General features: G+C 43.9%; 1 protein-coding gene across 5 annotated transcripts in view; it reads right to left on the reverse strand.

The window, feature by feature from the left end:
* AFG2A (AAA ATPase AFG2A) overlaps window positions 1-25,719 on the reverse strand; it is a 291,912-nt gene that overhangs the window by 225,462 nt on the left and 40,731 nt on the right. For all 5 annotated transcript variants that reach the window (XM_075929851.2, XM_075929850.2, XM_075929853.2 and 2 more), the window contains exons 10-11: window positions 21,740-21,894; window positions 10,699-10,908 (exon numbers count right to left, since the gene is read on the reverse strand). In XM_075929851.2, the coding sequence (XP_075785966.2) occupies window positions 10,699-10,908; window positions 21,740-21,894 (365 nt within the window). The remainder of the gene's footprint in view (window positions 1-10,698; window positions 10,909-21,739; window positions 21,895-25,719) is intronic.

Genomic DNA, 25,719 nt, shown 5'->3' on the forward strand with positions numbered 1-25,719 from the left:
AAAGGTACACAAATTGCGAATCACAATTTGCATACCTTTTTCCGATTCTTTTTTCAAAAGAGGCTTTTTCGACATTTGGCCCGTCTACACAGGGCCAAATGTGGGAAAAACCTCCCCTTTCGGAAGAGACCTTATTCCTCATAAAATGAGGAATACAGGGCTTCCAAAAGAACGTGCCCGCTTTTTTGGAACCTGTAGTGTAGACATAGCCTGACCCACAGAGAAAAAAAAAGACATGAACATCTTTGCTGGCTCTGGAAAAAACCCAACATCACCTGGAAGCGAGCCCTTGCTTTCCCCGCAAAATCTTCTTTTCCTTCCCCCTCTTATTTCTTATTTTGAAATCCATCTGCAAACTTGGGACCAGAAAGAGCGCAGCTAAAAGCAATGCCTTAAACAGCCTGAACTAAGTTTGCCAGGTCTTAGATTGGCTGATAAGATTGTGCCTGTTTCCCTAACAGTTCAAGAGAAAGTGAACCTTTCCCTCTAACAGTTCAAGTGAAGTTTGCAGACAGAAGCTGCTTATTCTATCCTTGCTGTTCTTTTCTCTTCCCTTTTGTGTGCATTTGTCTTTTGTCTGCTAGGAAACAGCATCAGATTCCAACAACAGGTCCAACCCAGCCCATCTTAACTAACTTCTTTTTTCCCTAAAAAGGACAGTTATAATAATCTTTGAGACCATCAAAGAGACTGTCAAACAGGGTATTTTGCCTTCTAAACCCTCATTCCATCTAAAGGGAAACGGAACACAGGATAAGTGAAAGTCTTATTTAATACTTTATTTCTTCTTTTCTGTATCTTTAATAATAAAAAGTGAAAATAAATCACAATGGTTGTTTGCCATGGCATCAAGCAAACTTAAGAACTTGGTATACCCAAACCTTGTTTAAAACTGTTCAGTGTTGGAAAATAACTGGGTACATTCATACCATTAACCCATAAAGTTCATCTAAATTAGTACAAGAGGAGGATTATTTATTTTTACTAGGGGTGTGAAGGTTTAACAAGTTAACTGGTTAAGGTTAACCGATGGAGTTTGGAGCAGCTCCCAGCCTGCCGGAGGAAGAGGGTTGCTCCAGCCTCACCATGGACAAAGGCTGCTCCAGCACTGCCCTTATCTGCAGTTGGCATGAGCGCCCTGCAAGCAGGGACTGCTCCAATCAGTATGCCAGCCAAGCCCAGGGGAGCGCGCTGGCCCGCTGCAGGCAAGGGTTGATCTAGCAGGGTTGAAGCAGCCCCCGCCCACTGCCTAATTTTTATTTAAAGAGTTAACTATATTTCCTCCATCCCTGAGTTCACATAAGTTAAATCATTTCTTTCAAACTGCTACTACTTTGGAAAACCTTGCATAAATTTTCAGACAGAGGGTGCATATCAGTTTCAATATTTGTTAATTAAGTAAGGCAGGTTTACAATCTGAAGGGGTTTATTACTATTTTTAATGAATAAGTCTGCCTCAAGTTTTCATAAGACACTGATGATTTTTTTTTCTTTTAAATACCCTTTGCTTAGCTGGTCATGGCTGCTCAACTTCCTTATTTCATGCTTCTGCTCAGAAAGGTACTAATGAAGGACTTGCTGAAAATCCCTGTCAGAAGGATAACCGATCTTCTTCCAGAAATTCAATGACAGTTCTTCATAAAGCTAGGCAGTCAGCCTTTCCAAACCTCATTAATCTGTTCTAACTGCTGCAGCCAAGAGCAAAGGAGAAAGGCAGAGGAAATTTCAGTTGGAAAATATTTTGACGTAACTGACCAGATGACAAACTAAACTTAAGCACATGTCAAAAGTAGAAAGAGGCACAAAGGCATTTGCAGGGGGAAACAGGAAGTCAGCATAAGCCAAATGAAGTCAGAGCTCTGAGTACAGTGTATGTTTTTGTAACCACTAATGATTGAAAAAAGAAGAGCTACAGCTTAAAAGGATTTTTTTTAAATAGGAGTCAGGAGCTGTTTATACCAGAACTGTTTACCCTACTTAGACCAGTTAACTAAATACAAGCATTCTGCACCATCTGCGTAGCTAGTTAGCTCATGTGCATACACTTCTTGCTGTCAACTTGTAAAATACTGCTGTTATAACTAGTCATGTTTACAACACTCAGTGTCTCTCACTTACAGCAGGATTATAACTTGTTTATTTTTTTAATGAGCTGAGTTTTCTGGAAGCCAGGCACTACTTTGTCATTATTTACTTTGATTAAAATAAAAAAACCACAAATCTAAAAATAAGTTCTGAGCAACAAGAAAAGGATGGACAAGTCTACCCACCTCCATTACATACATTATGTATGCACTACTGTGTTGTTAAAAATTGTGTATGAATTCAAAATTCATGTAAAATGAGAGTCCTGATGATTAAAGGACTTTATTCAACCAGGGCCCAATCCAAAGTCCACCAAAGTCAATAGAAAGATCCCTCCCTAACTTCAGTGAGCTTTGGATCAGGTTACTAATGAACAAGTAGTTTGTTGCTTGTAACCTGCACAACAACTTGACTCATCCCTGACTTGGGGACCACATCTGTTATCCTTGTGAGATTGACAGTAAATCTAAAGAGTACCAATTACAGCTGTGGAGTTGGGTATGTCTGATGACACCTATCCCAATGGAAAGTGTACCAAGGTACCATATAAACCACCAGGACAACAATTTCCAGAAGGATATTAGTTCACAAGGATACAGCACTGAACAGACTTGTTAACACAGGAACCAGTAGCAGTAAGTACAGTCCACTTGGGGGAGAAGGGGCCCTGAGTCCTGGGCCTTGGGCCCTCCCCACATCCATGAGCGGCAAGTTATATGGGCTCGTGGTGCCCATGCTCCAGCAATATTCAGAGCCAGGGGCCCTGCTCCAGCAATATTTGGAGCTGGGTCTCTCCCCCCGTCCTGCCTGGAGCAGGCCCTGGTCTCCACCTCCCAGCCCCCTTCCCCCCCCCCGCGCATCTCCCACCCTGGACCCGGACCCAGTCCCAGAGCGTCCCTCGCAGCCCCGGCCCGTGCCTGCCGTGCGCAGCTTTCAGTCCAGCTCCCCCTTGCCGGCTGCTGCTGCCATGCGCGGTGTTTACAGGTAAGCGGGGAGACGCCCAGGCATGACATGACGTCACAGCCCGGGACTTTAAAACTGCTCGGCGCAGTGTTGCACCGCGCGACCTAGATCTGGGTTCGGAGTCCGGGGACTTCTGGGGCCTGAGCGCAGAGTCCGGCCCTGCAAAGTGGAAGGCAGAAGGTAAGGTATGGAGAAAGGTAAGGGGAGGGGGAGGAAGGGGCTTGTGCAGAGGGGGAGGGGGAAAGGTAAGAGAACGGGGAGGAAGAAGTCTTGTTCAAGAACACATCCACACTGCTATGTGCGAGCTGTGCTTTTGCACAAGAGCATCCATGGCAGTGTGGACGCTCTTTTGTGCAAGAAAGCTCCAATGGCCATTTTAGCCATAGGGGTTTCTTGCGCAAGAAATCCCTGCCGGGCATCCACACTGCCCTCTTGCGCAAGATCCACAAACCTGGAAATCCCAGACACCCAATCATCTCGGGCATTGGCACTCTCACTGAAGGACTGTCTGGCTATGTGGACTCTCTACTCAGACCCTACGCCACCAGCATTCCCAGTTACCTCCGTGATACTACGGATTTCCTGAGAAAACTAGAATGCATTGGTGATCTTCCAGAAAACACCATCCTAGCCACAAACATCCCACATGCAGATGGAGTACAAGCTGTCAGGAACAGTATCCCTGATGATGCCACAGCACAACTGGTGGCTGAACTCTGTGAATTTATCATCACACACAACTATTTCAGATTCGGTGACAATATATACCTCCAGACCAGTGGCACTGCTATGGGCACCCGCATGGACCCACAATATGCCAACATTTTTATGGCTGACCTGGAACAACGCTTCCTCAGCTCTTGTCCACTTACACCCCTTCTCTACCTACGCTACATCGATGACATCTTCATCATCTGGACCCACGGGAAGGAGACTCTGGAAGAATTTCACCATGATTTCAACAGCTTCCACCCCACCATCAACCTCAGCATGGAGCAGTCTACACGGGAGGTCCATTTCCTGGACACCACGGTGCAAATAAGTGACGGTCACATCAATACCACCCTATACCAAAAGCCTACCGACTGCTATGCTTACCTGCATGCCTCCAGCTTCCATCCCGGACACACCACACGATCCATTGTTTACAGCCAAGCACTGAGGTACAACCGCATATGCTCCAACCCCTCAGACAGAGACCTACACCTACAAGATCTTCAACAAGCATTCTGTAAACTACGATACCCACACGAGGAAGTGAGGAGACAGATTGACAGAGCCAGACGTGTACCCAGAAGCCTCCTGCTATGGGACAAGCCCAAGAAAGAAACCAACAGAACACCACTGGCCATCACCTACAGTCCTCAGCTAAAACCTCTCCAACACATCATTAGTGATCTACAACCCATCCTGGACGATGATCCCTTGCTTTCACAGGCCTTGGGAGGTAGGCCGGTCCTTGCCCACAGACAACCCGCCAACCTGAAGCATATTCTCACCAGCAACTACACACCGCAGCATAACAACTCTAAGGGTATGTCTACACTACAAAGTTAGTTCGAACTAACGGACGTTAGTTCGAACTAACTTTAATAGGTGCTACCCTAGCGCTCCGCTAGTTCGAATTTGAATCGAACTAGCGGAGCGCTTTAGTTCGAACTAGGTAAACCTCATTTTATGAGGACTAACGCCTAGTTCGAACTAGCTAGTTCGAACTAAGGGCTGTGTAGCCCTTTAGTTCGAACTAGTGGGAGGCTAGCCCTCCCCAGGTTTCCCTGGTGGCCACTCTGGCCAACACCAGGGAAACTCTATGCCCCCCTCCCGGCCCCGGACCCCTTAAAGGGGCACGGGCTGGCTACGGTGCCCGTGCCAGGTGCAAGCCTGCCAGCACCCAGCTAGCAGACCCTGCACCTGGCACGGCACAGAGCCACCCACCCGATGCCCCCCAGCCCTCCCGCTCTTGCCGGGACCAGGCTGGCGGCTCCCGGGAGCTTGCCCTGGACCGCAAGAGGCGGGCACCTTCCTGGGCTAGTGCGGACATCGTGGACCTCGTCCACGATCTCCGCACTAGGCACAGGAAAGTGGCTGTCTAGGGCAGGAGAGCTGCCAGCCTGGCCACCCAGGACCAGGTGTGCATGAAAATCAAGGGGGTCCACTGAGACCCCCGACACTGAGCCCTGAGCTTACAATGGCCGTCCTGGGTCAGACCAAAGGTCCATCTAGCCCAGTAGCCTGTCTGCCGACAGCGGCCAACCCTAGGGACCTTGGAGGGGATGGACCGAAGACAGTGACCAAGCCATTTGTCTCGTGCCATCCCTCTCCAGCCTTCCACACACTTTGGGCAGGGACACCACTCCTACCCTCTGGCTAATAGGACTCCATGGACCCAACCTCCATCACTTTATCTCACTTCCCTTTAAACTCTGTTCTAGTTGTAGCCTTCACAGCGTCCTGCAGCAAGGAGTTCCACAGGTTAACTATTTGCTTTGTGAAGAACAACAACTTTCTCTTACTAGTTTCAAGCCTGCTACCCATTCCTTTCCTTTGGTGTCCTCTAGTCCTTCTTTATGGGAACTCAGGAAGAACTTTTATGAATGCACCCTCTCCACCCAACCCCTGCTTTTAGAGACCTCTATCCTGTCCCCCCTCCGTCTCCTCTTTTCTAAGCTGAACAGTCCCAGTCTCTGTAGCCTTTCTTCATCTGGGACCTGTTCCCAACCCCTGATCATGTTAGTTGCCCTCCCCTCTCCCAGCCTTTCTCTTCCCCTCTCCCACCTCCTTTTCCCAGTCTCCCCCAGTTTTGTTCAATAAAGACAGAGTCAATGTTGGAAGAAACGTTATCTTTATTTTGTACATCAATAAGAAGGGGGGCTAGGGAAGGGTAAGTGGAAGGAGGTGAGGGAGGAATGGGGTACGAGCCCCCGATGGGGAGGACTGGGCTGGCTCTGCGGGCTTCTGGGGGTGGAAGCTCTCCTGCAGCCCCCCAATTACTCCCTCTCCCCAGATGGCAGCCTGTGGCAAGTGCAGCCGGGCTGAGGCCGAGTGGTGTGATGTGCCCAGTGTGAGCACTCAGGGCACTCCAAGCCAGAACTTCTTTGCAAGCGGGGCACCCCTTAGAACTGTGTCCGGGGTGGGGGTCGGGACCCTTTAAGCGCAGCCCTCGGCTAGCCTGAGACAGCATCTCCACGCTCTAAGTCCTCCTCTGATGCACTGCTTCCGGCCATCCTTAAGCCCTGTTCAGAGTCCACTCAATGTGGACTTGCTAGTTCGAACTAGCAAAACGCTAGTTCGAACTAGTTTTTAGTTCTAGATGCGTTAGTTCGAACTAGCTTAGTTCGAACTTACTAATTCGAACTAAGTTAGTTCGAACTAGCGCTGTAGTGTAGACGTACCCTAACTGAGGAACCAATCCATGCAACAAACCTCGGTCCCAACTCTGCCCACATATATACACCAGCAACACCATCACAGGACCTAACCAGATCAGCCATACTGTCACTGGTACATTCTCCTGCACATCTACCAACGTAATATATGCCATCATGTGCCAACAATGCCCCATTGCTATATACATCTGCCAAACTGGACAGTCCCTACGTAAAAGAATCAATGGACACAAATCAGATATTAGGAATAGCAACATACAAAAACCTGTAGGGGAACACTTCAAACTTCCTGGACACACAATTGCAGATCTAAAGGTAGCCAACCTGCAGCAAAAAAACTTCAGGACCAGACTTCAAAGAAACTGCTGAGCTACAGTTCATCTTTAAGTTTGACACAATCAACTCTGGATTAAACAAAGACTGTGAATGGCTTGCTAACTACAAAAGCAGCTTCTGCTCTCTTGGAATTCACACCTCCAGATCAGCTGCTAGAAGTGGGCCTCATCCTCCTTGATTGGATCCACCTCCTCATCTCCAGCCTGATTCTGGCCTGCATATTTATACCTGCCTCTGGAAATTTCCACTACATGCATCTGACGAAGTGGGTCTTTGCCCACAAAAGCTTATGCTCCTACACTTCAGTTAGTCTATAAGGTGCCACAGGATTCCTTGCCTTTTTTAAAAGAGAAGGTTCATCTAAACAGCGTATCGGTACTGTAACATAGGCATATTTTACCCATTCCTTTTAACATTTCATTTGCAATGCTCTAAAAAGAGACTTTAACAATTTATGAATTTTAAAACTTAAAAAAAAAGTAAGATGTCACTAAATGAGAGATGGCATTTGATCTCTATTGTATCTAACTGTCGATTAAACATTTCAGTTTACTTTGCTTTATTTTTTTCCCATCTGATTTGAAACTCAATCTTTTTAAAGTGAAATGCTGTGAACTATCAAGGCTCAGACAACATAAATGTCTGACTCTCCAAAAATAAAAGGGGGGAGGGAAGGCCTTACTTGAGATTTATACACAAGAAAGATGATCAGGAACAATGGGAGACAGCAGACTGTAACAAAGGATGAAAAATGTCTTTCCTGATTTTTTTCTGTGAGCAGCTTCTCTCTGAATTCATTATTCCTGAGCTAGTGCCCCCCACCTGTAGAATTCAGAGGTGGTCCAATGTTGTTAAGTGGAGGCTCCAGGACTGGGCTCCACCTTTCAGCTCAGACGTATAGCTGTAGAACTTTATTAGCATTAAGGCAACTTGATATAATGTATCACACTAAGCATAAGACCGTATATGTTTAAGGATTAATGAGGGAACCAACCTCGGAGCACCTTAATATCAAATCATGCCTTTGCAGTGGAATGGAAAGAATGAAATGAAGAGCATACAGTTGGTATATGTAGACAATATACTTGAGATATATCTTTAGAGTGCTAGGAATACCCGTTTGTGTCACAATGTTCCAGAGTTAGAACAAAACGATCGGATAACTATTTTCCAGAAACTGGAAAGAAAAAACACTTACTTTGAACAGGAAGATTTCTGAAACAATAATATTTTCCTCATGACAACAGCAGTGAAATTCTTGTACAAATATGGGAACTAATTTGCTTTAAAGGAAATTAAACTAAAAAGGTTGCCCACATGCCTGTCTAATCTGTCACTGTGATTAAAGTGGGCACATGATACTCAAAATGGAGGATCCAACATCACTGTCTACAAGATGCTGGTACAGCTGCTTCTAGGGATGTAAGCAACTACTTGGCTAGTCACTTCCCCCCACTTGCTGCCTCTATCAGAGGCAGTGGTGGGAGGGGGGATGAAAGCAGGAGCCAATGCTGCGGGGAGCCAGCTTGCCCCAGCACCGTCTCTGCGGGGGGCAGGAGGGAAGCAGGGACTGGTAGCAGGGACCGAGCACTGATTCCCAGCTCATGCCCAGACCCAGATGCTACACCTCTGCTTTTTAAATGTAGCTCTTAATACATTTAAAAATCAGAAACACAGTTTGGGGGGGGGGGAAGAGCGGGGGACCTGGCACAAGCTGGGCCAGCTGATTCCCAGCTTGTGCTGGATCCTTCTACTGCGCTCCAGCCTTTTTACATTTAAGGCTGGTGTGCAGCGTGGGGGACCTGGCGCAAGCCCGGAATCAGCTTGCCCAGCTCGCGCCAGGTCTCCCCCCCTCTCTCTCCCCCATGCTTCTAATTTTCAAGAGTATTAAGACCCAGCAGGCACCTAATACATTTAAAAAGCAGAGATGCAGCATCTGGGACTGGGCATTTAAAAGGCTCAAGCATAGCAGGGGACCCAGCTCAAGCTGGGAATCAGCTATCCGAGCTCATGCCAGGTCCCTGCCACTGAGCTTCAGCCTTTTAAATGTATTAAGAGCAGTGGTGGGGACCCGGCGCTGGCCAGAAATCAGCTGGCCCAGCTTTCAGTAGGTCCTCCCTACTGCTTCAGCCTGTTAAATGTACAGCTCTTAATACATTTAAAAGGCAGAGCCACAGCAGGGTTAGCTCCCGGGGCTGGGAGCTAACCCAGCCGCAGCTCCCCCACTTATCAACTAGTTGATGAGAAATTCATTTACTAGTCAATTAGCTGATTAAACTAAATTTAACATCCCTAGCTGGTACCAAGTTTCTAAAGTGCTGGGTATAATTACAGCCAGATATGGAACCCAATTCTCAGCACTTGGATCAAAGGCTCCTCTCAATTTCCAAGAACTGATGGCTGCAAATCCTTTCCAACACCTGTCCATTTCTGAATGGATCTGTTTCTCTGGACATGGTACTGATTAGCATGTTGTCTAGGCAAGGGAAAAGGCGCATAAGGTGCAATCTGCCTTGCTTTGACTATTACCAGCATTTAGGAAGGTGCACAGGGCAGATCAAAAGGAAGAGTTTTGTACAGGAATTTGAGCTTGTGTATGCAAATGCTCTTTGCCTTTGTCCCACTGACGATTTTGTTGGTCTGGAAGAAAAAGTATTTAGTTTTCCTTGGAAGCTTTTTGCTCTAGGTTTTTCCCTGTGCCAGAATAATAATCCCTTCTTAGATACCCTTGATGTTGGTAGCAACCAATGATGTTGGTTGCCATGCTGGCTTCGATGATGAGGGCTGACATCTCTATGCTATCTCAGCAGGTAATTTTTCTAATCCATCTCCCAATAGCTCCTCACCTGAAAGTTTGTGTTTACAAGATGTCTGTTTAGGACCAGCGATGCTATTCAGGGAACCGCCAAATCAGAATCTATTGCTTGTCATAAATCACATCAAAGACACAGATTTTCACCTCAGTTGTTCATTAACAATATTAAATTACTGTCTGGTAAAGACAACACTTGCTTTTGCCTTTCTGAGAGCCTCTGAGTTCTGCAAGACTTAACCCTGAGTATAATGAAAATTCCTTTTCGCATCCCCCATCTCCCAGCTCATACAGGGGAGGATGTAGAGGATGCCCTGCTTCTTTCCTGGGGGACTCACTTCAGTATCTTGGGGTGGGAGTGGCTGACTCTGGATCCTTCAGTGTTACCCGTCCTCCCCAGCCTAGATCTACTGAGGGATTTACCCCCTGTGCTGACCAGATAGCTTCTGCCTCTTCCTGAGACCCTCTCCACAAAAGCTCCGAAGCTCCTGCTCAGGCTTTTCTGCACTGAAAGTCACAGCTCCTCAGTAGGTCTGCTAACATGACAGTCTGACTCTGAGCCTCATGCCCTTCAAGTGCAAATTTCGGCAGGCCTGAGGCAAGGCATCGTCCACCCCCTCTAGAGCCTGTGAGGTGCCGTCTCTTGTAAGGAGCACTGACTGGATTCAGCCAGCTGTTTGCAACACACTTTGCTATGCCTGAGTGGGAGCAGAGGGGCCTGGCAGGGAGGCGTTACAGCAGCAGATCCAGGCGACTGAAACTATCTTGCTGCTACCAACCCAGTTCTGGAAGAGTGTAGTTCCCAACTGCACAAAAATGAATAGAACAAACAAAACCAAATGGCCAAGAGAGCAACCCAACGGCCAACTTGTTCCACCGCCGGAGGCGGAAGATGTGGTGGCTGCCTGAGCTGGAGCCAGCGGTGGAGCCTTGTCCAGGAGCCTCCAGCAACAACATTGGACTAACTCTGAATTCCACAGGTGGGGGGCAGAAGCCCATGAGTAATGAATGAGGTGAGTAGCTGTGCAACAGAAAGCTGGCCTGAAACACAAAACATTTGTATTATCTGAAGCCATTTGGTATCCAAAGAAGAAAAATTAAAAATCAATGGCTTACCTTCACTGCCAAGAAGTTGAGGCCACTTTCATTAGCCAAAGCTTTCGCTATCATTGTTTTTGAGCATCCCGGAGGTCCATAAAGCAGTACTCCTTTGGGTGGCTGAATACCCATGCGGATGAAAGATTCAGGATGCTTGAGGGGCCATTCCACTGCCTGCTTCAATTTCAATTTGACAGTTTCCAGTCCTCCTATGTCTGACCAGAGCACCTACAAAGCAGAACATTTTGCTGAATCCATACACTGACACAGAATGGAGGATTGTATCAAGCTATGGCACCCGTTTCTTTTTCAACAGGTTTATGTCATGACGCTTTTAAAAAGTGCATTAATTATTAAAGGATTTTAAATTAAAACGAGCAGCTGATAAATTATAAGTAAAGAAAAAACGGAAAAATGGTGAATTTACATAATTATGGATTTACATAATGGGGGAAATAAAATTTCATACATTGAGCATCCACTGCAAAGATCATTAACTGCTGTTATCAAAAAATTCAACACGGTGTTTATACCCATAAAGTCTGTAAACTCCAAGGGATCATTCCCATCATTACAATTCCTCTGTGTGTGGCATTCATATATCATTTTTTAAATACTTTGATCTCCGTCTAAGGGAAAATTCTGTATCAATTTAAGAGAGAATTATTTTCATCTACTGCAATAAAGAAACTTACCTAATATGCAAGTAGTCCCTTTGAGTTATATGGGACTATTAACATGCATAAGTGTTTGAAAGACTGAAATGGTTTAAATCACTTTGCAACACTATTTGTTCCATCCTGGACTTGCACACTACAGATTTAATTAGGATTTTAAAAATACTGGATGAGTATTTATATCTTAAAGACTAAAATGTAACAAGTAACCGCAGTTGGGAGTTGTTCTGCTAAAGAGACACTAACAAATGCATACAGGCTGTCCTGGCTGTAAGTCCAAGATATGTTCCAAGAAACTTGGACGTACAGCAAAACAACTTAAAGCGGGGAATTTTTTTTCCTGAGGATGACTTCCATTTGCGCAAATTGGTGGGAGGTTTTTGTGCAACTTAAGAGCAGGGAACGGGAGGACTTATAATTCATCAGTTCCTACAAGCGTTAATGACTTTAGTGTGGAACGGATGTATACTGAGCGACTTTTAGTGGGGACACTCTATACCACTAATATAATATAGCCTATTCAAAATGATGAGTTAATCTAAAATGAGCTCTCCCTTTTCTTACAGAGTTGTGAAGAAAACTGTGATAATTTTCCCTACCCCATATAATTGCCTGTATTTTCTAAGTTGGGAGTAGGTAGTCTGTATTACACCCCTCTCGTGACAGCATCCATTATATTCTTCTTTAGATATTAAAGACATCAAGCTTCCATAGTAGAAGGTGGTTGAATCAGCTGAACTTGTGTTCTGAGAGAGTGGTCTCTTAAAATTGGTACTCTTCAAAGACAGGCAATAGATTAAATGACTATAAAGTCAGGACTCTCCTCTTGTGATTCACCCATGCTTTGACAGAGGCAGACACAAGAAGGGAGAAGAAGGAAGAATAAGGATTGGAGGTTAAAGAGGTGCCTGTGATAGGGGAGATGGATGGAAGGAGATTAATTCATGGCAGGTGGGGGGGGGAGGGAGAAGGAATCAAAAACCTAAACTTTATCACCCTTATTCCTGATCTAGACAACTTTCTCCCTGCCAGGCTACTCCAATCAGGTGATCTCGCTCAATTGCATTGCCTTCTTGGTGCTATTTGTCTGTTATCTGAACACTGGAAACTAAAAATATGATTTTACTTCTGGGTAAAGCAATGCTGCCTGAGAACAAGCATCAGCAAACCTAGAACAAAGGAGCAAATGAGTGAACTCTAACCGAATAAAAAACATCTGTTTGACTGTCTTATGACAAAATAGTGCAGTTCCTTTAAAAAAAAAAAACACATGTCTACCTGCATCGGGCATCCACTAAAAAGAGAGAAGAATTCAAAATGCTAATAGAAAGTAAGGAGTTGATGACCTGCTGCCCTCAGAGTAGACAGGCCCTCGTGCTAGGAACAACCAAGAGAAAATATTAGCGAAGCACTGAAAAAAAATATTATTTTTAATCAACAGCTTCTACTTTCTGAATAAAAAACAACTGTGGTTGAGTAAGGAAGCATAAAAATACACACAGCTGACAGCACTTCAGAAAAGTACAGATGCACTAGCTAAAGGGGGAATAAAAGTTAAGAGAAATATCAAAGCAGAGAAAAGAGAGGATTTCTGTTTCTGACTCGAAGCAATCGAGTAGTTGAGGAATGAGTGGCTAGGGCTTATGTACTGCCAAAGCAAGGTGCCAATTTTGCTAACTTGCCATACCTCAAATTCTGCTACCTGCCAATGCTAATACGCATTTCCAATGTGCTGTTTCAGAAAAGAGCATTTTTGATTTTGTTCCATCATACAAATAGGCCTGAAAGAACAAACATTAGCTAAATAGTAGTAAATGGGCTTGCACAGCTACACATAGTTGTGCATTTGTTTCTTATTTTGGGGAAAAAAACTAAGTTACTGAAGACACTGAATGAAGCAGAAAATAGTAATTTAAGAAACTGCATGACACTTAATTCCTCAAAGTAAGAGGTAGACAAATTTACAGAGTTTTAATTAGAATGAAGCACAGACACATTCTTAAGACCATGTTTTAATAGGTCTTAACTTTAACAGAAATAAAAAAGAAAATATTTACAGTTGTGCATGTTTTTAGTAGCTGGACAAGACAACACTTTCTATAGCTTTTTAACACTGCTGGAAAACAATTTTATTAAAAGCCATTATACATTACATGAAACAAAATTTCAAAAATTCCAAATTATCTTGATAACGGAACAGGAACAGCAGCATACTTTTCCAAGGAAAGGGAAAGAGATAAATGGACTGCCCTAATTTTTAAAACCTTATTATTATATTTAATTTGTATATTAATTCACATGTGTAAAAAATGAACTGGTTGTTCCAGCAGTAATGTCACATATTTCTAGTGGACATAGTTAGACACCGATTATAACAGAAAACACACATGTTAAGCAGAAGAAAATTCTACCATGGAATACGTTATCAGTAATTTACTAAAATTTTCAGAAGCAACAAGCAAAATGGGCTTTGTGCACACCTTGCACACCAACAAAAATGTAATAAGGACACATGAAAAAAGCACCCAGAAGCACTGTTCAAATAACACCGCAAACATGCAGTGTCTGTTCCACTACTCGATGCCATTTACCATGGACAAAAGGTGTTCATGAAAAAAAGAGAAAAGAGAGAAGTAAAAGACTGCCTTTGAGACACACAGGTGTAAAAAAACTTGAAGACTCATTTTAGATAAGTTCCCTTTTGGAGTCTGGGTGCTATGAGGAAAAGTCACTGTTTGATTCCTAGAAACTGCACTGCACTGTTAAGAAGGTAGGTAGGCAGGCAGAAAGAGGAGTGAGTCTCATGATTTTTCAAACACAGCATGTGAGGTTAAATACCTGGCTAACTTGTTTATCTAGAATTTCTATAATGAAGGTTGTGATCTCCCAGGGTCTGGGATATTGAGACTGCTTCATTTGCTAATTTTTACTACCAGGGACTTTTCATAATGTGATCAGTTCTCACCTAATTACATTTTATTTTTTGACGCAGAATTGCCCCCGAGAGTAAACTCATAGGGATTGTGATAGTGCTCATTCCTGGCCCTAAATATTTAACTCTCCAAGTCAGCAAGACTGAGAATGTGATGCAGAACAGGAACTCTCTAGACAGTTATGAAGCAGCAAGTAATAAAGAAACAAAGCAGACATGCACCAAAGGAGGTCTCATCCAAAACTTTTTTGGCTGGAAAGGTGTAAGTCTTAGTGTGCTGAATTACAATAGGACAAAAAACAGGCAGGGAAAACCCTGAGGGCTCCAAAGAGAATTCTGAGAAGCCCAGAGAAGAGGGAGGAATAGCTACTTTAGCAGAATCCCCAAACCATTGAAGCACAGAATTAACTTCTTGATGTAGAACATTCCTTTTCTCCAACGTCCTTGACACACAAGTGCAGTCTTCCAAAGAGGTTACACATAATGAAATTCAAGAGAAGTTCCATTAAAATGAAGTAGTACAGGACTCTCAACAGATTCTTGCAGACATCATACAAACATTTTCCACTGTTCCCACTCGCAAACACTCCATGTAGCACTCACTGAATATGTGGAGTAATATGGGAATGCAAATATACACTAGGAAATGGACTATCATGTGCCACCTTTACACCGGGACATGCCTTTCCTATCCTGGATCCAAACAAGCTCCACTATCCATTATATTCCTCTTCCAAGTCAGTCTTGATTGCTTTCCGTATCAATAAATCAGGTGTCCTTTGAACAGGAAAACTAAGTATTGCAACAGACAGTCTTCAACATTCAAATAATGCAGATGATTGACACTGCTCTTACAAGTTAAGATAAATGTGTTGTATACTACTGTACAACAACTAAAATGGTGTGGACAGCAGCGTGGTTTTTACTGATTTTCTATTACAATGAATACAACCAACAGAACTCAGTTTAATAAAACACTAAATATATTTAAATGACCCTCCCCTTCAATTCTCTCTGAAATTTAAGATGCATATAAAAATTAGAGCTTATTAGGACAATGAAAAGACCCAGTCAATGCCCTGCTCAAAATGATGTGGACTGCAGAGAAAAAGTCTGCACATTTCAACTAATTTCTCTGCAGTTTTCAGGATAAAGCAAAGCATTTTTTTATCTTCAATGGTGGTGAAAAGCAGATGTTACATTTGTAGGAAAATACAATGGTAGCAAAGACAGAACGGTATTGGCACAAAAACAAAGCAGAAATGAGCTTTTTATCAAATTGCCTTTATTCCTGGTTTAAAATAAGGTATGTTACCCCACCTTCCCTATGTCTTTTGTCATTTGCTTTATATAGGGTTACTTTAACCAGCCCTGACATGAAAAACAGTCAATTTTAAACTGAAAAATATTATCCTAAAACCGTGGTCACCAACCCGTCGATCGTGATCGACCTGACCTGTTGATCGCGAGGTGTTCAGGCCCCCCCCCATTTCCTCCCACCCCCAAGAAGCCCCACTACATGCCTCCAGCAACAATGGAGGTAGTGGAGGCTTCCTGCAGGGTGGACAGACGACCTGAGCTGCATGTCACTTCCAGGGGTTCCAGAAATGCGCTGGCTGCTTCATTGCCCCAGGTCTGTGGCTGCGCGGGGAATCCCCAGAGGCACGCGTGCTGGGACTTCCCTTCTCTGCGGGGGGAAGGGTATCGGTCCCGGAGGGGGCATGTGCGGGGGTTTTCCTGCTCCACGGGAGGCTCACGCCGGCCCCGGAGAAAGCGCGCAATGGGGCTGGCTTCCTTCCTCCGCGGGAGGGAATGGGTGCGTGGGCGCATGCGCAGGCTTCGCTGCTCCGCGGGAGGGGAGAGTCAAGCCCGGAGGGGGCGCACGATGGGGGCTTCCATGCTCCGTGGGGGGATGTGCGCCGGTCCCACAGGAGGCATGTGACAGGGCTTCCCTCCTCTGCGGGGGGTAGGGGAGAGAGTCCTGGGAGGAGGCAGGTGCAGGGGACTCTGTCACCACTGGCACTCTGTTCCCTGCTGCAGAAACCCATCCCCTGCCCCCCACTGGCATCCTGTCCTGTCCCCTGTCTCCCCTCCCCCAGCACCCTGTCTCCTTTCCCCCACTGGCACCCTGTCCCCTGCTACAGAACCCTGTCCGCTGCTCTCCTGGCACCTTGTACCCTCTCCCTCTCCCTTGCCACAGAACTCTGTCCCCACTGGCACCCTGTCCCCTGCTGCAGAATATTGTCCCCTAAATTCCCGGCACCCTGTTCCCTCTCCCCTGACCCCACTGGCTCCCTGTCCCCTGCCCAAGGCACCCACTAGCACCCTTTCCCAGTACCATGTTCCCTGCTTCCACCAGCACAGTTGAGGCCACATTAGTGAGACTTGGGGGGGAGTTGGAGGAGTTATTTTTTTTGCATCTCACTTGTGTGGCCCCAACTGACTTTTCTGTGGGTCAGTGACCCCAATTCAAAACAGGTTCCCTGCCCTTCTCATAAATAAAGACAATGCAGAAACTTTTTGTGTTTGACATAGTATTTTACTTAAAAATGAAGCCTGCCCAACAAACCCCCAATTGGGGCCAAGCTCCCACCTGGCCACAGCATCATAACACTCCAGCACTCCCCTTTCCCCCAGATCCTAGGTCTGAGCTTATCATACACTGGAACCCCTTGCCCTGAACCCCTTACGTACCCCAACCCAAATTCCTGCCCCTCACATCCATAAGCCTGTGGCTTGCTTAGTACCCCAACCCCTCTATCTGACCCCAACACTGCCTGGCCTGGAGCCCCCTCCCCAAGCCAGCCTCCCCTTTTCCACCTCTTCCTGCATCCAGATTTCCTCTCAGATCTTGTACCTCTCACCCCTTCCCACACTCAAATCCCTCATTCCCACCCCAGAGCTTACACATCCTGTCTCAACCCAGCAGGGTACAGCTAGACTGCAGGAGTTACTCCTCAAAAAGTAATGTTGCTTTTTTGGTTCGAACTAACGCGTCCCAGCGCACACTTTCACTTTCGAAACAGCTGTTGATTGGAGTAATGCGCCAGCGAGGTCATGCTAATGAAGTGCGGGATATTTAAATCCCTGCTTCATTGACTATTTTGAATGCCTACATTTGCATTCCCTATTGTTCGAACAAGGGTGCAAGTGTAGACATACCCTTATTTACCAAAACAGTAACATACATGATAGTGTTTACTCATAGCTTTTTTTTTTTTTTTTAAAGGGGGGTTGGAGTAGAAGAAGAAGCCTATCCTCACATAAATAAGCAGGTGAAAGCATCTGAAGATTAATGCTGTAATGTTAGTGCATGCACTAGCCAGGAAAAAAAAATAACTGAAGGTACAGGACTCCAATGGAAGTAATGAATTACTTCTCATTAAACCAGATTGGTTTCCATTAGGGATTTTTTTTTTTTTTGTTTAAGCCAGGATTTCTACAATATGATATGAACATAGTAAGCCTAGTGCAAGAAAGCACTTTGCACTGGTGTAAATTACTTCAGAGCATATAAGTAACATACCACAGTGCACCATGGCCTCCAGCCAGCTAATAAAGTGCTGGATGGAAAAATGGCCCAAATCCATGCACTGTAAATATTATACTGAAAAGAGGTGAAGGGGTGCGAGGAGAACTTATTATCATATTTATAACTAATGTTGGTTCCAGTTCTTGTGATGAGCAAACAATTCCAGAGATTTCCCCAACAGATGATCTGAGGCTGGACAATCACACATTATTACTCCAAACAGAGAAGTACGCTAGGACATAAATAGTCAATTATATTACTGGCACAAGAGCATGGGCCCCAAATATTTCTGCAATTGCGCCCATTTAGCTGCCAAGCTACTTGGTTTGCACTCACAATCAAGTACGTAGGCATTCAAACAGGTACTACTGTAAGTACAATTAATTGGATATGCCATTTTCCATCTTCTTTAATTGCAAGAGCAAGACTGTGCTTGCAATACTAGATTGATATCTAGCTACAAATCAGAAGGTAGTGTGCAATGCTGGGGACTCCTAGGAAGAGAGGACCCTCCCTAGAGTATTTCGTATTAGGGGACTCCCCCTGCACAATCCAAACAGTGCAATTGTCTCGATAGTCCCGACCACACGTATAGATTGAATGTCTCTCATCACAACACAGCTCCCATGTACAACTGTGTTACCACACCTTACCCCAGTCCAGTGGTTTTCCAACTTTTTTCCCCATGATCCAGTTGAAGAAAATTGTTGATGTCCATGACCTAACATGAATCCAATCAAGTGTAGGCTCCAGGGTGGGGCTAAGGAAGAGAGTTCCGTCTCTGGAAGTGGGTCATGGCTGGGGTAGGAGAGGTTACCTCTAGCAGCTCCCACTCAGAAGTGCAGTGGGGATGCTACGACAGGCTTCCTCTCTGTCCTGGCATCTATCTCTCTGTGCTGCTCTCAGTCTTCAGCCCTCTCTAGCCTGGGGAAGTTTGTAGGTGACCCCTTTGCTTCCTTGAGTCTAGCCTGATCTGGATCCACTGCTTAAATTCAGTGTTCCTCTCACCTCTCTCTACTCTCAGGACTCTCTTCTTTCTAAAGTCTAGGTTCTAAACACTCGCTCAGGATTCTGAATTCCCAGGGACATTATATTCGACTAGAGCACACCTGGACTGGAAAAGGAGGGGTGTTCTATCTAATGGGTCAGTTGCCCTGTTACACAACATTACAATAAATGATCAGTGACCTATCTATTGCTGATTCACACTTGTCCCCTCGCACTAATAAAAATGTGACCATAAAACACATGTAGTCACTAAGGGTACATCTACACTGCTGCGCTATTTTGAAATAAGTAGCGCTATTCTGAATAATTTAGTCTGCATCTACACAGCAGGCAGTTTTTTCGAAATAGTGTCAAAATACTGTCAAGCTGGAAGACTTCTTACTCCAACTCCTGTAACCCTCATTGTATAAGGAGTAAGGCAAGTCAGAGGAAGAGTGCTCTATTTCAAAATAAGTGCTGTGTAGATGCTCCTTATTTCGAAATAAGATACACACTTGACGTAGCTCAATTTGTGTAGCTTATTTCGAGTTAAGCCCTGCAGTGTAGACACACCCTAATAGAAGCGCAATTACACCAACATAAATTGAACAGCTCTGATTAACACAGATATTTCTGCACATTCATTTTCCTTGTGTATGTTCTATGCATTGCTGTGGCATGCATACACAGAAAGTCAAAACCAGCCCCTATATAACTTGAAGAACTTCAGAAGTTTTGAAGGTTGGGGTTTTTTAAATGCAAAACAGTATGATTTTGTAAGAATATGGGAAGACAGAATGTTATAAAAGGACTGATGCTTTCCTTGTATTCCTTACACCACCATTCCTGAAAAGATTTCTCTAGGCACAAGGAGTCCCAATGAAATTAATTAAGTCAGGCATGTCTTAAGTCTTGACAGAATGAGGTCTGTGTCTGGCTAAGCCCAAGGCCTGCTAATGTACAACACTTTTGGTGTACCACTTAAATAAAGAAATGGTTTTAAATAGCAGTCTGATGACTATGGTTATGGAAAAAGGGACTGCGACATAAGGAGGATTGCACTGAGAAGAACAATAATTTAGACGCTAGCAGTAATGGTCAGGTCCCTAGCCTCGGACACAGGAGACCTAGTTTCAATTCCCTGTTATGCCACATACTTCCTCTGTGGCTTTAGGCACATACATTTACTGTGTGTCAGCCATCTGTAAAATGAGGATAATAGTACCTCCTTACCCCACAAGGGATTATTACAAGGATAAATAGACTTTGAGACATTCAGATAATAGGATCTATCCAGATAGAGCAAACTGAAATAGAGAGGGGCAGATTCCATTCTTGATTTCAGAAGTACTGATCCTGAACGTTGCGAGTGTAAATCCAGAATAATTCCACTGATTTCAATAGCATAACAAAACCAGATTTGTTCCATCGTGCATAATATATAGACTATAAAATGGAGTATACCATTCAACGTTTTGATTTCTTGTTTCGTAGTTTGGGAATAACTACTTATCACTGTGTGGCTGTGTTGATTCATCTTTGCACAATGATGTTTAATAACTTTCTTACAGGTTATTTTTGGTCTTAGAGTGGATTTATATGCCTTTTTTGGTTTTCTGGAATTTTCTTAATATAAAAGCACAAATATTTATTTTGCCAATATTAAGATAAATGTGAAGATATACATCCTTCTATGTATTTGCTTATTCACATGCACAGTAATTATATGCTCTCAGGTTCCTTAAGTGGCTCCCACTCATCACAATAGCTAGCAAATAAATGACAAAAGATAGACTGAACTTTTAAAAAAATGTTAACAGAATCAGCATCCATGTTAAGTTGAAATGATACCTGTACATTTTTTTTCCCGAGTTGTAACTAATTTTTCAGGTGAGTGAGTAGCGTATTCACACACAACTGTGAAGGCAAAGTGATCACTTAAGAAACACTGCTGACCAGTAATGACTCACACAGGAGGTGTAATGTTGCTCTTAATTAAACCTTTGCAATCTCATTGAAGCCAACAAAGTTGCAGAAGTATGACAGTCCCAAGGATTTCAGTGATTCAAATCTTGTTTCACTATGCAATTTATCAGCTGGGCTCCATACACTCACTCAAGCCTTTTCATAGCCTTGTTTCAACAGATTTTGGTGGCAAAAGCCAATGTTTTGTTTCTAATTGAATTGGTTGCTGCAATATTAGAGGCTTAGAAGCGAAGACCTGTTCAGTGCCTGTTTTAAGCTTACATGGTGTGACGGCGCGTTGGGGGTCCCCCGTCTCCTGCACCCCGAAATGGCACAAACAGACTGCACCAGCCGGTAGAATAGAGGAAGTTTATTGCCTCTCCAGGATACAGTACAGCACAGATGTAATCTGGTCACAGAGCTGGGCTAGGATGCCTCAGGCCCCCTTGAGATGGGGGAGACCGGGCCCCTAAACTCCAGCCCCTTTCCCTAGGCTGTCTCCTCCATGCTCCCAGACAGCCAGCCAACTAACTCTCTTCCAGCCCTGCCCCCCCAGCCAGGGCAGCATTCCACCTTCCTTTGTTCCTCTCCATGGGGGGGTGTCTGGCCATACTGGTTTGCATAGTGACTCATCCTGTTTTGCTGGGTCGTGGTACCCACGGCAGCCAGTGGGGGTTACCCCAGAGCCAGCAGCATAGAAACCAGCCAGGTACCCCCACTACGTCACAGTACATGGTTAGACTTTTAATCAATTATCCTATTCAGATCTTGAGAACAGAGTATAAGTTAACATAAGACTGCAGTGCCTACTTTTCACGCTGAATAACCAATGCCAACACCAAAACAAATTTAACATGTAAGAAAAATGATGCACGAACATTTATTGGAGACCTCTCTTAGCCTCATTATGAGTTTACAAGGTTTAACTTTAACAACGTCTCTAATGTTCTGTGGAATGTGACTTACTTTTGGCACATCAATAGCTACCTCCCTCATGGCACTGGGCCTGATATCATTCATCCCCTGCAGGAAGTCATTGAGAGTAACCATCACTGACCCAGCCATCTCGTTGTCTAACAGGTTAGTTTGTTCTCCCAGTGCTCTGCGCAAAGCACACAAACCTGCAAAGAAAATTGAACACATGTAGACGTCTGTTTCCCATAAATACGGAATGGACAACATAGACATGAACAAAACGCTGCAGCATTGGCAAGGAAATGATCTTCAAACAAAGTCCCAACATCAGGCTCTGGCTAATCAGGCTCTGGCTAACTGGGAAGGAGATCTGATGACCACGCGTGCACATAGATCCCAATGATAGAATGTAATAGCCGTAATTCCCAGGAAATTCATCCCAGGGTGGATGGGAGGACGACAAGAAAAACTACCAGTAGTTTAGATGATATTTTATAGCCTCTTATGAGAAAAAAAAATTTAGAACAGGTATTATGGGACCCATCAATTCATGTCTTATCTGCCCCCTGCCAATGCAGAACTGGGCCGGAGTGTTCCTTTGCCCAGTTTACTAATATGATTTAAAGTGATGAGATTTCTGCTGGGTTCACTGCAATTTCACTGTTTAATAAACTTCAGCATTAGGTTTTTCTTCCTGTTCAGTCCATTTCCCCCAGTATTCTGGATATTGTGTTGAATTACCATAAATAATGCCTCCCTCGCTCTCCACGGTGTTCATATTAGGGATGCAAGTGAGTAGTCGACTACTCGCATTCCCCAGCAGCAAAGGAGGGGCGAGGGGGGGAGGTTACTTAAAAGCCGGTTCCCCCCTAACACCGTCTCCACAGTGCTGCCTCCCCCCACCCCTGTGCTGCTGCCACTGGCTATGGGCAGTGGCTGCTCCGCATCCCACGGGCTGGCTGCAAACAGTGGCTGCCCCGGCAGCAGCCCCAGTCCACAGAGGATTCCAGCGTGGACCCCTCCCCCCCATGGATAGGGGCTGCTGGTCCCGGCACGAGCCAGGACTGAGCAAGCCTGGCTCAATCCTGGCTCGTGCCAGGTCCAGGAGCTACCCTCGCTGTGGCTTTGCAGTTTAAATGTAGTAGAGCCAGGCTGCACGCTGGCCCAGCTCTTACTACATTTAAACTGCACAGCCACAGTGGGTGGTAGCTCCCAAAAGCTTCCTCCCTTATCAAATAATCAACTACACGATTAGCTAATTACTTGCTTCCTAATATCCCTAGTTGATACCTTTCAAACACTTATAGCTCTCCTTCACTCCTCTGTTTAGCCAAACCATTCACAGAAATTTCCTTTATACTTTCCCTATAATACAGTCCTTCAGAAACATTATTCACGCCCCTCCCCCTTTTGATTTATCAATATTTTTTTAAGTAGAGAAGCTCCCAAAGAGGCATGGATCAATGTTCTCATCCCACTCCCCATTGGTACCTGGACCAGGCAAGGGAAGACAATGATCCACCTAACAGATTAAAATCAGTGATGAATTTGTACACGTGCAAAGTAATAGTATGATCCAAAACTAACACTATTCTATATGGGATCTCACCATTTCATATGGAGAGGGACTACCAACTTCTTGTCCTGTGAAGTGATACTTAACATTATGCTGCCCAAAAGCACCTTAGCTATCCTTCCCCTTCAGTTTGTGTCTTTCAAGATTTACTCCCATTTTGTTCTTCCTTCCTCTGTTTCCAGCCTTGATCATGACACTATCAATTTAACTGTATGACTTTCAAGTTTTATTTTTAACAGTTTAACCAAAGTAGCTTACAAAAATATGTGGTATCAATTTGACATAAATGAGCCATGCAAACAGAAACAAATATTTAACTTAATTATTTCAATACTTAACTAAACAAAATGTCAATGAATGTTGCAATAAAGCACAATAATGATAAGGGATATGCTGTTTATGAAATAAAAATGGCTTTCCTATCAGAGATTACTTTATATTTTCTATGGAAGCGCTACAACTTGTACGTACAAGATTTCTGACAATCACGGGAATTCTAGCTTTTCTACAATATGTGCAATGTGTGAATAGATAGAATGTCCCCCCTGTGTATCAGTACAGCTGGTGTATCTCCATAAACTGCCAAGTATTACAGACCATGAACACCTGCATTCAATACACAATCTCTTTAATACAATAAAAATGTTTGTAGTTCAGATTTTACCCAAGTGTGGAACATTTAGAACTAACAGGATATATAAATAAAAACATTGCATGAGGTCAAATGGGAAATTGCAAAGCTGGTTCAACATCATTTAAAGGATTTCAGGAGAGATTTTTTGTTTGTGTTTCTTTTTCCTTTTTCTCTCTATTTTTAAACAGTTCATTTTTTCAAAAGAACGATTACGCAACAGGATGTCATTTTAATCACACACATTTGTGATTTCACAGCCACATGCCCAAGCAAAAAAAAACCCCACCAAATGAGTTAATCACATTATGTTATTGCACTTATATGACTGAAGGGATTTTGTATTGGTTTCTAAACCTATGCTTTGCATTTGATCATAAGCATTTATGAAGAATTTTCACAAGGTACCAATGACTTAAATGAATATCTCACTGTTTTAGAGAAGTTATGTCACAAGAGAAAGCAAATAATTGACCCAACTCTGTTCTTCATTTATAAATATCCTTTCTATCAGGTGCACTTTTTTATCACAAAAACCCATGTGATGAAATTTGTAACCATATCATGACTCCCTTTTTCATTTTTAAAGGGATAATTTAATTTTCAGTCATAGTAACATAAAAATGCCCAAAGGGAACACCATTCTTATGTATTACCACTGACCATGTCAAGTCAAACCCTGCCCAGGCTGTTAACTATATCAAAGTAAAGCTTCAGCGATCGGTAGTGTGTTTGAAATGCATCAGCTCTGATCCAGAACAGGGATAAAAAGGTCACAGCTCTCCAAACAAAGCCTGAACTCATTAAAGAATGTGTGTATACATGCCAATACGCAGGTCAGTATTTAATTGAAACAATGTTTTACATTTAAACAATAATAAAAAACAGATTGAAAATGAGAGCATGATTCTTTCTGTTTCCCCTTGTTATCATAATCATTCCTCCTGCCCTCCCCACTGACCCCTGCCTGAAGGGAGGAAAAAAAACACTTATTAACCAGGTAAGGATACTGTCAATGGCCTTCCAGGAGGGGGGAAAAAAACCCACATCTCTACCTTAACCATGGAAAAGATGTATTTAATGTAAGGAAATCTAAGGTCATATATAATATATGCAGCTAAAAAAAAAATTTTGAAACTCTCCCCCAACGAGTACCCGCAGATTTCTTGCTACGCAGGTCTAAACTTTTGAACTCTTATTCCATGCAATTTTTATACTATATCCTAGAAAACAGTGAACAACATTCAATACTTGCTTATCTGAAAGACCCATTTGGTTTCTGCATATGAGTAGATCCCTGCAAATCCGTGGGTATCTGCAAGTATCCAGATCTGCAGATGGAGATATCTGCAGCTCATTCTTGCAGATACAAATACGGATACAACATTCTATATTTGTGCATATATAGATGAGCCTCTTCATAGGATCTGTTGGGAGTCAGATACAGTTTATCTTCTATTGTAAACTGGCTCTGAGAGCACATTTATGTATCAGTTTTGCTTAACCCTATTCAGACACCACCCATGTCCAGTGGATTAATGAGCAGTCAGATTATATTAATTCTGACGAATTCTGCAGTGCCACTCCTGCAGTCCTCTCACAGATCCATAGCCCTTACTCACATGAGTAGTCCTGCTGAAATAAAGTAAACAAAAACAACAACACAACAAAACTAGGAGTCATGCTAGGAGTCTACTACAGGCCACCTACCCAAGTGGAAGAAGTGGATGAGGCTTTTTTTAAACAACTAACAAAATCATCCAAAGCCCAAGATTTGGTGGTGATGGGAGACTTCAACTATCCAGATATATGTTGGGAAAATAA

This window comes from Pelodiscus sinensis, chromosome 4, assembly GCF_052426305.1.
Source record: "Pelodiscus sinensis isolate ZL-2025 chromosome 4, ASM5242630v1, whole genome shotgun sequence".
NCBI lineage: Eukaryota > Metazoa > Chordata > Testudines > Trionychidae > Pelodiscus > Pelodiscus sinensis.